This window comes from Brachyistius frenatus, unplaced genomic scaffold, assembly GCF_029030835.1.
Source record: "Brachyistius frenatus isolate BFR_SWC_R1_liver_20210118 unplaced genomic scaffold, ASM2903083v1 Contig_76, whole genome shotgun sequence".
NCBI lineage: Eukaryota > Metazoa > Chordata > Actinopteri > Embiotocidae > Brachyistius > Brachyistius frenatus.
This window is the reverse complement of record NW_027210675.1, coordinates 881,797-899,099: the sequence shown is the minus strand read 5'-3', so window position 1 is coordinate 899,099 and position 17,303 is coordinate 881,797. Positions and strand designations below refer to the sequence as shown.

Genomic DNA, 17,303 nt, shown 5'->3' with positions numbered 1-17,303 from the left:
AGGGGGGGGGGCACTGGGGAAGAAAAACTTCAACTTGCAGTTTATCAGAAGCTGTGGTTGCAGCTTGCAAAAGGTGCGGGGGTGGGGGGGTGGGGGGGGGTTTGGCGGGGGGTATCTAGAGGGAGCACGGAGTACTGCATCAAGTGCATAAGAGGAAGGGAGAGGGTGGGGAGGGGGGGAGGGGAGGGGGCGCTGTGGCTAAATGTTTAAACGGGGCCCAAAAACATACAGGGGGCCCCGCTGGCACTCAAAAAGCTGTACAATAAGCGTAAAGGAGTAAAAGGAGTAACACCTCGTCCCGGGCTGCGCTCCTCTCCGCCGCACTTCCTGTTAAAAGTCAAAACATTTCCCTTTGTTCGACGAGCGTTTGAGGAGCCGATCTCGCGCGCGCCGGCTTTTTTTTTTTTTTTTTAAGGGACGCAAAATGAATGCTACAGGACGGCCATCAACGGAGGGGAGGCGGGACCAAGCGAAAGCAAAGGATCAAACACACAACAGGCGATCGGATGTCCTCCTCCTCCTCCTCCTCCTCCTCCTCCTCCTCCGTCCTTCGCTTAGGACGACTCGATGAACTCCAGCGCCATTTCGTAGCAGAAGCGGTACTGTTCCTGCGGACACACACACACACACACACACACACACTAAAACTTCATGTGTGGACGATCACAACGTTCATAGTTTCGGCTGAAGCTCGCATTATTTCATATTTTTTACAAACGAGTAGTTCCGACAACCCGAGAGCTGATTGGTCAACTGAACATTTGGAACGTGATCCGATCGGCATGACGTCGTCACAGCCAGCTCGTCACTGGGAACATCAGTCCGCCTTCTCAACGGGGATATTCAGAATTGGAATTGAATGTCGTATAAAATGCATTACGACGTTGTTTTTACAGGCTCTGGGTCCGTTGAATGGGACTCGTTTGGGGGAAGCCGTGTCTTTTCGGGTCCGTTTCTGTCGCTGCGAGCAACGTCGCGCACGTTAACATCGGAGTCTACCGACGTGACCGATTGAGTTCCGGTTATCGGCCGCGCGTTGCCGTGGAAACGGGAGATCGCACCGAGAAAAAAAAAAGTTGCATACTTTTGAGAGCGCGTCGCCCCACAACGTGAACACAATTTGACGACGTCGTTTTATTCAGCTTGTTGCATCATCGCGATGTTACACGAGAGGGCGCGACGGCGACGCTCGCGGCCAATAATTCGATCGTTAAAGCACTGTAATGTCGCTTAATTAACTCTGTGAACAGCACAAAGAAGTTGAAACTAGTAAACCACTTCCATCGGTGTCTCCGGAGCCGAAGCACTTGCCGTTCTGTGTTCCCGTCCTCGCTCGGTGGGGAAACGGGAAACACTCACCGGAGTGTCCACCATGTTCGGTTTGCTGTTCCTCAAGGTCTTCACGGCGTGGAAGACGTCCACCACACTCTGCCTCTTGGCCATCTCGCACACGATGCTGCTGGCGCACAACACTCCGCTACGCCCACCTCCGTTCCTGCACACGAACACACAAAAAGGGAGCGAAGAGCGGCGGCGTGACGAAGGGCACGATTTTAACATTTGGTTTGTGGGCCGGCCGCGTCGACGCGGGACGACGAACCGCTCGCTTCGTCAGTAGACCGTGAGCGTCATCAGACAAAAAGGCCTCGTGTGAAGAGAGGAAGTGTCACTCTGGAGTGGGATTCACGAGTCATTAACGCTTTTTATATTCATTATCCTGACAATTATCCGGATCACGACAGCAAATTAGAGCCGTCGTAGGTTAAAAAAAAAAAAAAAAAAAAAAAAAAAAAGGGGGAACGTGGGACGGAGCTGAAAGAGAGCGTTAACAGTCAAGAGAAAGAAAACCTCACGATTTCCCCAAACAAAAACAAAAAAAAACTATATTCTCAGAGATCATAAAGTCATAAATTGAACAAACAAATCTCAGAAATCATCTGAGAATAAAACATTTTTGCAAGGTTGGATCAAACTCATCCCGCAGATGCCTCCTCTTGATGTACTTACGCCTGCAGAGGAACGACCTGTTCGAATCATACTTTGCAATCGGATTCAGCAAAAAAAAAAAGAAAATACGTGTGATTTTTTTTTGTTTTTTTTTTTGCCCAGAATCACCAGATCATCATAAACGTTTGACACCTTTTAAAGGACGTCGCCCGAATCGGGCCAATTTCTTTTTGTCGCGGGCTTATGACTTTCTGGCCTCAGAAATGAGTGAACTGCGAACTCACAGGCAGTGCACGATGGTCCTCCCCTCTCCCTCCTCTCCCTCGCGCTGCCACTGGTCGACCTGGAGGATCAGTTTGAGGAAGGAGCGTTTGGAGGCGGGGACTTCTCTGTGCCCCACCCAGCCCAGGTACTGGAACTGACGAACCATCAGGTAGCCTTCCTGAGGCTGAGGGACGGAAACGCAGACATTTAGAAGAAGGGACTCGGGGAAAACAAGCGGCTTCGTCTGGACTACGGGCGTGTCGAGGAAATATCCGCTCGGCTCGACCTCAAAAGATTCGGTTTTGTTTACGCTACGTTCACGACGGCTGCCGTCATGGTGAACGCGCGCTGCGCTGTAAGATGGGCCGTAATTGAGATCGCAGCGGGTTTGGGACATCGGCTCGCTGATTGTACGCGGCGGCGTGGCATCATAACAACGCAAAGGGGTGCGCTCACCCTGGTGAGGTTGCAGACTCTGAAGAGTCGACTGATAACGTCGCAGTCCATGGAGCAGGATATACATTCCACCTGGACCGGACCGTAGCGCAGCATGCCCTCCTCCGGCCAGTACTGAGGACAACCCTGAGTACGAACAAAGACAACAGCGTTGGTAAACAACAGCGACGCGCCAAGGTGGACAGAAATAAATAGTGTAAAAGTAATTTTTCTTCCTATTATTTGTTGTAAATGTTGTGTGGTTTGTGCCTCTTTTCCGCCCTGCTACACAGTGAAAGGTCTATTCTCATATGGTGTGAAGTTGATGCTGATGACAGTTCGAGGCAATATCAGCCTTTTATTACAAACTTGAATCCTCTTTAGTATTGCAGAGGGTCCTTTTTGTCCACAGTGAGTCAGGACTGAAGTTTAATTAGATCTATATTTGATATAGCTCATCGTATTCATCATTCCAGTGCGGAGTTTCTCCTTATGGAGTCTTAAAGGAACATATCTTTATTACTCGCCTCTTCTGATGATTACTTTCAGCGGCATTTGTCGTATTTGTTTCCCTCCCTTCCCTGATGTCAGCGTACGTCTATATTAGCTTCTCCTATCTGTGTATAGAGTGTATGATAGGTGCGCTGTATGTTTACTGTAAAATAAAGTTAGTCAAATACACAAAGCTGTGCTCATGCATGTTGAAAAGTCACCTGGGCCAGGTCAATCTCATTCAGCATCACCAGACTGGTACATCCATAGTCGTAAACTAGACGCCAGAAGTCCTTCACGGTGTTTGGCAAAGGATGCTGGGTAACGATGAACGCAGCAGGCTGCCTGTAGCTCTGCAGAGGAGAGACGACAAAAACTGATATCAGGTCTCTCATCCACAAAGAGGAGTCACTTCGTCCAAAAAAACAAGAAACGAAAACAATCCAGCAGTAAGAAGCGGTGATTTTAGTTTCTATTGGACGTCCTTCCCTTAAACATCTTTAGTCTCGTCTCTGTTACAGAAACACAGACAGCAGAGTAAAGTGGCACAGTTTGTGGGACATGACGAAGCAAACATACTTAAAAGGTGGATGGTTGGTCGGCTGATCATGCAGTGGGCCTGTTCACTGTGAGGGTCGGGAGCATGGACGTACAAAAGGACTACACGCACAGCACATCGACACCTGATGGGTTCAGTTAACTTACTGTTCAGTTAGTTCAAGCAGCTGCATTTCTTCGCATGAAAGACAAGTCTGATGTCAAAGTGTGCGTCCCAAAAGAGAAAAGACTCTCTGTTTCTATCGATGAACCGACTGAACCGAATGTGAACTGAGCACAACTCGTCCCGAATGAAAATGTGGAGCCGAATATGTGACGTAGGTGTGAATGACGTTGGCGTTGTAATCATGGGGAGAATCTAACGTGAAAGGTCGGGGGTCGGGTTTAGGATTCAGGGGGTGTAGATGGCTTTGGTAAAACATGAACCTGGTGGCGGAACAACACTGAAGCCATGAAACAAATCCAGTATTGGAGATTTGAAGTGAAATCCCATTACCTGGAACTCTTCGGACAGCTTGGTTAGAGAGAGGCCAAAGTTAAGTAACTAAGCTCTGAATGTAGAGCTTCTAAAACTCGACTGAACTCCTGACATTTTACAGCAGCATTATTGCACGGTATTTTATCCTCCAACAGCCTTGTTGGAGAAAAGCCAGGTTTCTGTCCACACCATGCATTTATTACATTTTGTGTTACAACCATTATTGTGAAACTCCTACAACCCACCCTTGACTGCCTTTTCTTCCATCTCTGTTCAACAGGACTCCTAATTATGAGTGAAAATGACCAGATATTGCTATTCCACCTTGAACTTCCTGTGTAATGAATGACTTTTATTTTTCTAGCCTTGGTACACGGGCAACACGTTGACGCTGAGCCAACTGTCGCCGATGTAAGCAAATGTTTGGCTGGTGGCCAGAGAAGATGGCGGTCTTTTCAGAACCTGGATTTGTCTCTAGCTTTCTGCTGCTAAAACCACAAACACAGCATCACACAATCAGGGGGGGGAGGAGTCTGTGTGTGTGTGTGTGTGTGTGTGTGTATATAATATGTGCACTTTTTTTTTTAATCATCGATTCTGTTTAAGCTCTTAAAAGTCTGTATCATTTTCAACAAATATGTGACTGCAGTTTGGGACAACAGACATTATATCTATTTTTTTTTGTCATTTTTTTTTTTTTTTTAAACAAATTGTGTTCCAAGCAACACAGCTGCTGGTCTAAAAGGCTGTTAACACTCGTACTCATCAAAAAAAAGAAAGAAAAAAAAAAAAAAGAGAACACGGTGTGAAATGTCCCAAACTCATCTGTTGAAAATAACACAACCTTACTGCACGCACACACGACACGTTATTGACTTACATCCATCAGAGCGGCGTTGATGTAGTTGCTGCTTTCTCCGTCTATCGTGATGAGGAAGGGGAGGCATCTGTCAGGAGGAAGGCCATCCATAAAGCGGTTCTTATCTTGGTTTCTAGGCAACAACGCAATGCTGCAGTCTTCTGGCTGAGGCTGGGGAGTCACCGAGTTTAATGTCTGCGCGGAGAGAGTGTAATGTACAAGTTAATTTATAGCGATGAGACACGATTAAAAGATTCAAAGGTGGGAACCATGAAGGAGGAATTATATCCGAAAATCATGCCAGAAAAACTGGTGTCCATTTAAAATGTAATTTAGGCTTCAGGCTCGCTGTGGAGCTTTTGACTTTAGAAAGAAGTGGGGCTTCAGAATTATAAGAAGTGTCACAACAGCAAAGGCGGAGAAAAGGAAAACTGTTAGAAAGTAAACAATGCTGGATTGAAAAAAAAACTGGCTCTACAAATTGTAAGTGTGTCAGATCTCAAAGATAAACATGATGTATTTTGGTGACCGAAACTGAATGTAAACAGAAACGTTTACAAGAATATTGTAAAGGGTCCCATTCATTTTAGCTGCACAGATTTGGCTTTCTTGTAAATGTAGACATTGTGTTGCTCTAGTTGTTGTTTCTGACTGTTGTTTGCAGCTAAAGGACAAAGTTACATTTTTATGTCCAGAGTTTCAAAAGGCCAGAAACAGATTCAGAAGCTAATCATTTTATAAAACTTTTTTTTTGTTTTTTTAAGGCTGCATTCGATGTTGATCCAAAAGCTCAACAACTCTTCAAGGAACTTTGTTGAGTCTATTATGTTTTGCAGCATACTGAGAATGTAAATATTGGCATTTAAATATCATTATAATTTGATATGAATTCAAGCAGACCACTACAGCTGATCTTTCCGAAGAATAAAATCCAACCTTTTTCCGTCCGGATTGTTCAAATTTACTAGATCAAATTTGGAGGGGCTGTCATTTAAAAGCATAAAGTAACAGATTCAAATCGGGTTTTACCTGGAACTCGTCCTTCAGGTGGGTCGAGTTGTTCTGAGAGTCGATGCGAGTCAGCTCATAAAAAGCTACTTTGAACTCGCAGACTGGTATGGCTGTTTCTCCACACAGACAGGCCTCTAGTATGGCATCATGGATGAATATATACTGCTCCTGAAGACACAACATTTATAACGCACATATTATCACTTATATACACGTTTTTTTTTTCATTCTGAGACAAAGATCTTAGGAATAAATAAAACGTAACACAACTTGTCACACTGAAAACACAAACAGCTGTGATATCAAATGAAAGCGGTGACGCAGACGCTGTGGAAGACTGATGGGAGATGGAGGGATGAGTGACATGAGATGATGACTGTTGGTTTACTTCACTTCTGAGTTGTTCCGTACAGGAAATTGTGTTTTTTGGGATCTTTCAAGCAATTGACAGCAGCTTTAACTCAGCGAGGAGACAAGAGAGCAAACGGCAGTCGATGTGTTTTGTTAAAAGGATGGACGATATTAACTGCTGGGTTGTTGAACTGTTACGGACTAATGCTGCAGAAATGTTAGGATATGTATGTTTATGCTATGAAAGTAATGAAGACGTGTCAATGAATTAATTAATGTATGCAGCTTCGTTCTGAGTCGGCCACAAGCAGGTGGTCCAACTACATCTAAAAAACTTTAAAGTATGTGAATTTCTGAAATTTGCTTGAATGTACTTTGATGCTTTTAGAGTCAGAAATTAAAGCTGGCTTCCTCTACAACAGACAGAAATCATGTATAACGATGAATATGTACTAAACTTGTTTTTTTTTTAGCACACTCAAAAAACAAGACTCAGTTTTGTTTTAAGCTGTGAAGTAGTGACTGACTTGAAATCTAGCTTTAAATGACGTTTGCCCTGTACATTGCTTCATTCTCCATAAATGATGAGAAATATTATTTTTGTTTTCTTTCTATTGAAACATCATATAGACAATCTAAGTTGTTATTTGGTTAATCATAGGAAAAGTCTCTTTTATTTGGATATAAAAGTTTGATCGCTCCTAATCCATGTTATTCCACATTCTGTTTAGTTTTCAGCTGTTGTATGTAATTGGTTAGGTTAGGTTAGGTAGTTACTTTATTAATCCCCGAGGGGAATTTTTTTTATTTAATTGTCAGTAGAAACTTAGAATACGTTACTTCTGCATATGCATTTACACTCCAGTCTGAGCTCTTTTCCTTAATGAATAAATATTTAACCAGTAAAATCAGTTCCACTCCAGCAACGGGAGAAGAATCAGCTCCTTGAAGCAGCATTTAATCTGCAGGCATTGCTGTAATTCTTGATCCCACCACTGGATGGAGCAGAAGTCATTTATTTCTCAATCTTAAACAAAGTGGCTGTAATTTCTTTCTTTTTTTAAAAAAAACATTGTGAATCTCTCTTTGGAGTTTTATTTTACAGACCAAATACTTGAAGTCAAAGCTTGTTGTTATGAATGTAATGACGTGACATTTTCATGAATGTATGGCACATAGATGACTACACACACTAAAGTCACCTCAGCCTATACCAAGCTGATGGCTGAGTCTGCAGGTGAAGGTTTACTATGACTGGTCTGAGATGTGGATGCAGATGGAGGATGGGTAATGCAGTCACCTCAGTCTGTACCATGTTGATCCTCCGGGAGCGAAGAGCCTTCACACAGTTGTAGATGTCGACCACTCCTTCTCTCTCCGCCATGTCCAACATGATGTCGATGACGATGAAACAGCCTGTGCGACCTGCTCCAGCACTGCGGAGAAGAAGACGGACAGACAAGTTGTACGTTTTAAAAATCGTTCTGTGTGCGTGTAATATGCAGAGAAGAGATTTATTCATGATTTTGTATGCTCATTTCAAATGTAAGGATGCTTATTAATCAGGTCTGCGTGTATTTGTATACCTGCAGTGGACCACAATTGGCCCAGCAGAGGGTGGATTGGAGATTTTAACTCTGCGGATGAAGGAAAGTAGTCCCGTGGCGTGATATGGAACTCCGTGATCAGGCCAGCCTGTGAAGTGGAACTGCTTGACCTCCCGCACCTCGTTGAAACCGCGCTGAGCAAAGATAAACAACATCTTTAGGTCACGCATCTTGAAACATGTCAAGTTTACATTTCATTCTTTATATTCCCCCAGTGAATATGACTCAAACTTATTCACCAGTTTTTTTTTTTAGAATAGAGCTAACTGATACTACGAAGAGGAGGACACAAACACGGCTTTAACATGCCGACCAAATCTTTAGATAACCAGCTTTAAGAATCTACAGCTACAGTTGAGTATTTTTCAAAATGAATACAAGACATTTAAAAGCTAGATATAAAATCCTGTTGAAAAAAAGGTAGCTGCTATAAAATATCACTCACCCTCTCCAGAGTCAATGTGCGAACCACATATTCAGCGAGAGGTTCGACTTCCACAAAAGTCACTTTGAAGTCTCCGAAAACTTCGGCATCATCGGGCCAATACTTATAGCACTTAACCTGGTAAAAACAAAAGTTTACGTAACAAAAAAATGTTAAAGACTTGAATCAAGTTAAAGATATAGCATTTATAATAATAATAGTTCCATAAATAGAATAGAAGCCACCAATAAAATGTAGGACACAGAGCCGCTTAATTATTTCTGCTGGCCTGTGCTATCAAACGATAACATGTTTGAAGAATATGCAGTAATGTTTCACAACAACTATCTCACAATTTTCTTACCAAGTTTTGGCAAAATTATTCAAAGCTGTGGATAATATTGATAAAGCACTAGAAATTTAAAAAAATACCTAAGCACTAGAAAAAAGAAAGAAAAAAAATCGTACACAGCTGAACTGCACAGAAGAAGAGAAAAGAGCAATTTACCCTTCCAACCTCCACCAGATTGGTTACCATGACGATGCAGGCCGACTGTTCCTGCCACACCATCCTCCAGAAGTCATACACCGTCTCATGAACGGGACCTACACGCAGACACGCAGCACGTCTTTGACTCATAGTTTGATTACTTTGTATGCGTCTCGTGTCCTGTTAAACGGCAACTCTGCATAGCGTGTATTATAGGATGTATTTAACGACGTTGCAGTGTCTTACCTTGAGTGGCGATGTAGTGGCTGGGTCTCTGGTATCCCTGCAGGCACAACACCACAGTCACTAAACGTGTACTGAAAATCTACGCATCATTTTGCACAGTGCTAAAAGCCTCTTATCACGGTTGGAGACGTCCACGGTGCAAAATGATATCGGTCTAATGATCAAAAGTGCTGTTAGCTTGTTTTCACCTGCAACAACAGAAACATTACTGTGACAATATAATGAAAGTCATTGTCATCTTTGGGTGACATGTTGAGCTGCTCTGCATATTGCTGTATTCATTATGAAGTTTGGAAAGTTAGTCACCTCATCTCTTGGTGATAGTATCTGAGAACTTTAACACTCAGCGCTTGGCATCACCGTGGTAACAGCTGCCAGGTGTGCTCAGTGCTATGACAACCACTTATTAGGTTTTTCCTGATTGCAATAACACCAAAAATAGGGACTAAGCACGCAGTGAGATGCGAGGAAAAATGGTGGGAGGGCAAGATGAAGAATCTACAGTGATACTTACATCCCTGTACAGCCAAATCTACAGCCCAAGCCACAGGCAGAAAGAACGAGTGGAAGAAAGAAAGAAAGAAAGAAAGAAAGAAAGAAAGAAAGAAAGAAAGAGAAAAAGAAAGCACAACAACGTCAGTGAGTGTCAATCAGAAAATAGAAAAGCTGCATTGACATAATGGGTGTTTGAACAGGAACATGCCGAAAAAAACGTGATCTAAAACCCCAAATTAGACTGAATAGAAAGGACACTTACAGCGAAGACATATTAAGGTCTTCAGCCAGAAAGACTCAGGAAGCTGACGAGTTTCAAACATTAAAGTTTTACTTCTGTTTCAGCTTGTCTTGAAGTTGCCGTTGTCTTTTGGCTACAGTCCAAATTCTGTCTTATTTGCACCAACAAAGATGAGGAAGTGTCCAGTCTATTCATTCTAATTCTAGCGTAATGCAAGTGGTGGCATGCATGTAATAGTTTAAATGACAGTAAATCATAATACAGAAGAGCATGCTATAAGCATAGCCACATTATTAAAGCACAATGGAAGTAGTGGTGACTAACATGCAGATGATTGTGGAACAGTGGTAGGAGAGTGAATGTGGAATAAGATGAAGGGATGGGTTGGTGGAGATGGTGACAAACTACAGGTAGAACCAGGATATGAAGAAATTAATTGTAAATAGATAAAAGAGCTGAAGAGATTGAGGTGGACCAGTCAAACTATGGATTGGGCAATACGTTTAGGTTTCTTGCCAAGTTTGATGAGAAATGCTAAATATGAGGCTAAAACCAAAATTTGGTTAATTGAGCTTTAAACAAAGACTGAAAAAGGCACATAGGAAGCCTGGTTTCACCCAACAGTAACAAAATCAGCTCTAAAGCTCATTTTTTTAAAACAAAATAAAGCTTATTTGGTCAAGTCATACAAGCCAAAAAATAATAAAAAAAATTGTATTTCTAAGGTGGGTTATGTGCCAGTTATCTTTGCTGGCTACTTTGACTTCCTGAAGTCACATTTTATTTTTGGTATGTATTTCCTTTTGTCTCTCAGACCTCTGCAAAACTGAGTCTACTAAATTAAATCTGCTGTTATACTAAATGTGGTTCATATCGATCATATCAGGAGAAATCAATAGGTTGAGGATGGATGGATGAGTTGATGGAGAGACTTGGACAGCAGACAGCAGGACTGACACCTGAGAGAGACACGTGACTGGATGGCATGATGTGTTTTTCGGGGTGGCTGGATGCATAAAATGGTCACGATGGATGAGTGGAAGACGCAATAAAGGTATAGAGGCCTGACATACGAGCGAGGGAGTGTGGTTTCGTTGGTTTCGTTGGGAGCCAATAGTAGCATTCGATGCGTTTCCACTTACATCGATGTAGTTGGCGTTGATGTAGTCGGAGGAGGGGTCGTCTTCTATGGGCTGGAGAATAACCCTTGAATGGTCATCTGAAGAAAGACAGTAGAAAACAGGGTGGGGGAGAGAGATAAAGACAGACAGAAGAAAGACAATTAAATCATTATTTTGGGTAAAAATTGAATCATGATAAATGATAAATGATGTAATCTCATTCATTTTCTGGTAAATTTAGAAAAACTTTTGTGATTTCAAGGAAAGGTCTTCTTTTTTTTTTTTTCCCCCCTTAGCTCAGTTAGTAGTGGGCCAGGTGTAATTGGAAAGGTGATGTCATGTATTTCTGTACACCAATCAGAATTGCTCTTGACTTTATACCTTCAATTAATTCTGTAGGTTGCCCACTTAATTTGGCCTGTTTTAATACACTGTTTCTCTCTCGCTTTACCTTCCTCTTTCTTCTTTTCTTCTTCCTGTGAAGCACTTTATTTGTTTACTTATGCTGTGAGGAGGCTAGAAATAAAGCTTTTTTTGCTTACAAGCTATAATGTTCCCATAGCGGTTTTTGGTACGGTTCTGCTCTTTCTTGGCGATGTCCCAGGAGGCCGATTGGCCCTCGAAGAAGCTCTGTATCACCAACAGCAGAGAAAATAATAGGAAAGAAAATTACACGTCATGCATCCTTAAGAATAACACTACTGAGCAGAGGGAAGTGCTTAAACAGCTGTTTTACTCCACTGGTTTTATTGCATTGGAACATGTAGATAATTCTTATTAGACACTAAAATAAGAGGACCATAAAAAAGGTTTGTGGCTCTTTGATTGTTTAGTCAATAAGGCAGAAAGTACCCTCAAATTAAGAAGCAATTCAACACTCATTTTCTCATTTTAATGTGAAGCCAAAATAGAGCAACATTGATTTTTATAATATCATTTTAAAATTGTTTTCCTTAGTAAGAATGTGTATACATGCATACAAATATCCTAACATCTTAAACTCCTACAGTAGAGGATCAAAAATATGCCTGTCATTACTTTAGTCAACAACGTCTGTATCACTACCTCTAAAATCGATAACATGGAGTAGTAATACATCTGCTGCTTTTTCTCCTGTAACCGAACAGCCTATTAAAACGGCTTTTACTGCGGCCAGTCCTCGTGACAAAAGTGCCGCTCATAAGAATCTTACTTCATATTCCTCCTTGAAGCCGTAGCTGTCAGACGTTTTCATTAGGTTGATGTGCTGCAGGAGATCGGCCACTCTGATGGCCGGGTGGAGCTGTCCTGTCTGATAAGGAGACTCGGTTCCTTCACAGTGATACCGAGGAACGTCCAGGAGCCGGCTGTTCTCCGCCGCCGAGCCACTGTGGTTCTCATCTGGAAGAGGAGAGAAAATGAGGTGAGGATAATTGGTAATATACTAATTATATTGCTTCTGTTCTTCACATCATTATTTCACTTTATAAACCCTAAAAGAGGCGTTTTATAGTGTTCAGGATACAAGATGATTAAAATGAGCTCCAAATTTTTCTTATGAGCTCTAATTAATAAATTATACAGTAAGAGGTTTTTAAGGCTCTATAATGTAAGTTAAATGAAGTAATGTTCACGCATTGATTTGTACCCTTGAAACAACACCTAAAAAAGTATATACATGGATTTATACATAACCCACAACGCATTTCTGTATTTTTTAAAATCTGCATTAGTTTCTGTCTCTGATATCACAAGAGGAAAAAGACAATTATCACATTTGTCAGCTTGTTTTCTCAGTTTATACGCACCTGTGATTGGGACTACATGTTAAAGCAGCAGAAGAAGAAAAGAGCAAAAGAGGTTTAGTCAGACTGCAGAATAAATTAATTTGTTAGTCTTTAAACAGGAACTAAAGGTTGGTACCGCAAACTTGGATCTATTTACAAGGAGTTCATATGTTTGCACATGCTGGATAATACAAATAAATAGATGATGTCACAAAAACAAGGGAGTGTGTCCAAAACCATGGTGATCCCTAAAAAAAAAATGCTAATAACCACCGCAATATGAAAGCAGGAAATTCACTGAAAATGAACTGAGCTGGACGTCTGCTGCAACTCCATCTAGTGGAATTATCCCACCACATCGCTCATAAAGTGGAACAAGCTTTTTACACCTTCTAAATCCTTTGTAATGGTAAAAGTACATTTAATAGACTATTTCCAAACATCACCACTTTCAACCTGGTTGAACATCAAAAACGACGTAAAACATCTGTCATTCAAACACGGAATAGAATAAATAATTCATACTAGAAATGAGCAATATTCTGCTACATAAAGGGTTATCTGATCATAATCTTTGGATTTTGGAAGCTTGTACATGTTACAGCGTATTTCAATGGCGGGTAATTAATGGAGTCAAATTGTTGCCGAACTTGCAGGTGAACATTTCCGTGCTGTGGGAAAAATGTGAGTTGACAGCAGTAATGTACGGACTGACAGGTCGTATAATGGACTAGCTGGGGCCGAGCCGCTTCATCTCCACCACTGTTTATTAACTGACACTGTTTATTTCATCCAGCTGATGCTGTTCTCTGCTCTGAGGACATGTTAGCTCATTACTGATTGTTAAAGGTTTGTTAAGCCCTCGTCAGGCCAATTAACAGTAAACTTGACCCGACACTGCCTCTTAATTCTGCACTTCCTGCTCCTTCCTACTCCTCTGTGAAGTGATTGGCCGAGACAGATTGTAACTGCAGCCTTCACTCCAAATTAGAGGCTTTGGAACCGTTAATTAACACAGTTTGGTGGCCTTGTGGGTTGTGGAGCCCCTTAAGGGTATGTTAGAATCATGCGGCAGTGTCAACACTAGGCTAAACTAAAGATAAACACATTGCAGTGCAACACTGGAGCTGGTGAAACATCCGACTTGGCAAAACCCACAGCTTTCACAATTCAGACACTCAGTAACAAAACAGGCCTGGGGAATAACGCAGATGGTAGATACTCATGCTGACTCCTAGATGCACTGCACTGAAAAATGTCTGCCAAACACAGGGCTGTAGGCACTAAGTCGTGTTGTCACAGATTTAATCTGCAGTCATTTTGCAGTGGCAACGTGACAAAGTGTCTTCCTCCTTTTAAGCCTTGATTTCTGTCATTTTGGGACAAAACATGGCATGCCTTAAAACAACTGAAAACTGTAGAAATAATGAGGTCTCTAAGGGAGAGTGATGGTAATTACTGTGAATATCAATAACTCTCAGTAGGAAATAGAAAGCATGGCTGGGATTGGGAGTGATTGAATTTAGGGAAAACACAGGATGACAGATGAAGTGCTCGGCTGTTGGAGTTTTAATAGCAGATGTGTTCTACACAGAGACTTGGAAATAGGTGCCAAAATATATGAAAGACTTGCCATCCTCACAGATTTCACTTCTTTAAATGTGCTTTGATATATTTGCAGTTTATGGTTCTCTTGTTTGTGTCAATACTAGAAAGACCTATATCTAAACTCTACCACCTCTATTTGAAGATAAAGGACAAAATCTTGGAGCAGAAACTTCGAATAAGTCGCACTATCCATCAACATATATGTCAGAGGTCAAAGCTTTAGACGCGACAGAATTGAATGGAGACTTTGACTTTGTCCAACAGCCACAGTTATGGACGTTTTCACACAAAACTGGGGGTCTATGTAATGACACATGGGGACAAACAGGCCGGGGCTATGAGCACAGGGACTGTATGATGACGATGGGTGATGACTACAGGGTATTTATTGGTGATAATGTTACAACCAGACCAGAAGTCTCACCTAACACAGCAGTAGGAACCAGGGGATCGTTGGGCACTGCAGGAGGAAACACGATGAGGAAATATTTTCTAAATTTCAGATTTACTCAAACATAGATGAAGACGATTTAAACGCTCCTAAGGAATATCAAAAATTCTTGTTAAAACCATTTGGCTGTTTTCTGAATCAGCAGTTTCTCTCGTTTAAACACATCAACATGGAGCCGTTCTGTCCTCCAGTTGTTTCAAAGTTGTATACCGATCTGGCTGAATTGATTTTTGAGTTGTTATTTCTACAGCTGAAGGGTAGTCAGTAAATTCCTTAGTCAATCAACTCAGTCATTTTCCAGGCAATTTGACCAATTTGATCGAATTAATATCATTAGTGTTTAGATGTAACTTTGCAATCTGAAAAAAATTGTAATCGACATTTTTTACGATATTCAAACACTTCAGAAATAAAACATTACCACAGAAAAGATTAATTGATGGTAAAAAAAATAATCGTTAGTTGCAGCTTGCGAACTGCTGTCTAGGGGTTAGTAAGCATAACTTTGCAATTATTAAATGCATGTCTCATCACTGGACAGAAAAGGAAACAGATTCAAATATCTAAAAGTGTTAGAGTGAAGTAGAAAAATCTAGAATATAAGATTTCATCTTTTTTACATGGATAATAATTGAGTTTGTGAACCTACATCTGTTGTTGTAGTTGTGAGAGTCCATAAATGTCACAGCCATGGGGTCCTCGCCATGCAGAGCGCTCTGGTCGGCGTAGCTGCGGTCCATCGCGTTCACCATGTGTGTCATTTCCTGCCGCGTCGTTCCAATGGCGTCTTTACGTTTTTTAGCCAGTTTCCTGTCAGAGGCAGAGAGAGACACAGTCAGGTGTCGTACGAACAATCACATGAACATCAGCCAGCCTGCAGACCACAACCTCGCAAAGAACCGTCTCTAATGAGTTTATTATGATTTTCTATGGAGTAGGTGATGTCATTTCTTTTTTTGGGCTGCGGGCTGCTGGCTGCTGAATCAAGATGCAAGAGTTTAGAACCAACGAGGAAGAAAAAAAGGAGAAAAGAAGAAAGGTGGGGAGAAGAAAAATGTTTGGAAGGAAAGAGGAGAGACAAGCAAGGAAAGCAGAGGAGAGGCTTGTTCGTAAATGGCAGCATTTAACAGGCTTGGAGCAAAAGGAAAACAGCATCGAATACAAACCGAGGAAAATGACCTTTGACCTACAGGTGGCAAAAGGAAAACCTGTTACCAACCTTGATACCATAAAGCTGTCAGATGAAAGCCTCAAAAGTAAATTTTTAGTTGTATGAAACTCTATTTTTGTAAATTCATGAACTTATTGTTTCATTATTAGTAATGGAATGAACACAATTTTACATAAAAGTAAAAAAAAAAAAAGAAGGACCAAATAAAAAAAGAAAACATGGCAAGAGTGTAAAATATTTGGTTTTCATCCGACAGCAAAGATGTGGAAAAATCCCATTAAAGCCCAGGGGAAACCTTTTACCGACCAACAACATTCATAATATGAGTAGCAGAGACTTGCCGTCATGTCATTAAGAGTCCAGTGTTTTTATTTTTGCTAGGAAAGATGCATTTAAGGGACACCTGATTTTTTTTATTTCAATCTTCTATTTTTCGTCATAGGCTGTTGTAAATTGTAAAACTAAATGCTTTTGTTTTAAAGAACAGTCACAGCCAGAGCAAACAGAAGATGTTCTGTAGCATCAGACTGTTGAAGAAAAATAACTGCTTAAAATCAAATCAAGATATCCGTCTCAGGTTTTGACTGTTTCAGTGTGTTTGAGCCATAAAATTTCAGACAAAAATAACTTTACAGGGCTTAATTTGTGGAGCATGACAGAGCATGCAGGAACGTTGTATACCCAGAGCCATAGATGTACATCAGTTCGGACAACACGGTCTGTTCTCTTAGTCACTTTCAGTTTAATTTGAGCCTCAACATGAATCAGTTCCTCAAAAAGATTCTCCGTGACTGCGACAACACAAGTCTGCACCCGGGAGTGAGGACGTCTGGTGCATTGCACCGATTAACAAATCCATTTTTGGTTGTTGCCAAACTGATACAATGTACAGCTCTGACTTCTTCCCAGCAAACAGACAGAAAACATGCTGTTTTTTGGTGTATATTTTACCTCTTGACCCCAATACACACCAACTCCACCGCTAAGACCACTTATGTACATACACACACACACACACACGCACACGCACACACACACACTCAGAGTAGAAACATAGATATAACTGTTGACCATGAGTGGCTGTTTCTGTGTGTTTGTGACTGAATTATTTGTTGGCTAACAGGAAACATTAAAAACAGGATAGAAGGATATTCAGAATATAAACAACCATATGTTGTGTATTTGTACTGATTGTAAGGGAGCAAGAACATGAAACAGAAGAAGAGAGGAGGGAAGCTGAGACCAGACTACAATGGATCTGTACTTAAAATATATATACATATATATT

At 41.3% G+C, this 17,303-nt stretch overlaps 1 protein-coding gene across 19 annotated transcripts in view; it reads right to left on the bottom strand.

The window, feature by feature from the left end:
• ptprk (protein tyrosine phosphatase receptor type K) overlaps window positions 1–17,303 on the bottom strand; it is a 110,717-nt gene continuing 93,414 nt past the window's right edge. For 3 of the 19 annotated variants that reach the window (XM_069708506.1, XM_069708515.1, XM_069708514.1), the window contains 18 exons: window positions 15,494–15,654; window positions 14,806–14,853; window positions 12,212–12,399; window positions 11,562–11,661; window positions 10,972–11,117; window positions 9,677–9,694; window positions 9,163–9,199; window positions 8,935–9,032; window positions 8,448–8,564; window positions 7,982–8,136; window positions 7,696–7,831; window positions 6,063–6,212; window positions 5,055–5,228; window positions 3,360–3,491; window positions 2,668–2,793; window positions 2,232–2,395; window positions 1,360–1,495; window positions 1–608 (listed from right to left, as the gene is read on the bottom strand). In XM_069708506.1, the coding sequence (XP_069564607.1) occupies window positions 555–608; window positions 1,360–1,495; window positions 2,232–2,395; window positions 2,668–2,793; window positions 3,360–3,491; window positions 5,055–5,228; window positions 6,063–6,212; window positions 7,696–7,831; window positions 7,982–8,136; window positions 8,448–8,564; window positions 8,935–9,032; window positions 9,163–9,199; window positions 9,677–9,694; window positions 10,972–11,117; window positions 11,562–11,661; window positions 12,212–12,399; window positions 14,806–14,853; window positions 15,494–15,654 (2,140 nt within the window). In that variant the 3' untranslated portion in view covers window positions 1–554. Of the gene's footprint in view, window positions 609–1,359; window positions 1,496–2,231; window positions 2,396–2,667; window positions 2,794–3,359; window positions 3,492–5,054; window positions 5,229–6,062; window positions 6,213–7,695; window positions 7,832–7,981; window positions 8,137–8,447; window positions 8,565–8,934; window positions 9,033–9,162; window positions 9,200–9,676; window positions 9,695–10,971; window positions 11,118–11,561; window positions 11,662–12,211; window positions 12,400–12,806; window positions 12,819–14,805; window positions 14,854–15,493; window positions 15,655–17,303 lie in introns of all 19 variants that reach the window. The other 16 variants (XM_069708523.1, XM_069708525.1, XM_069708507.1 and 13 more) reach the window with 15 other exon arrangements.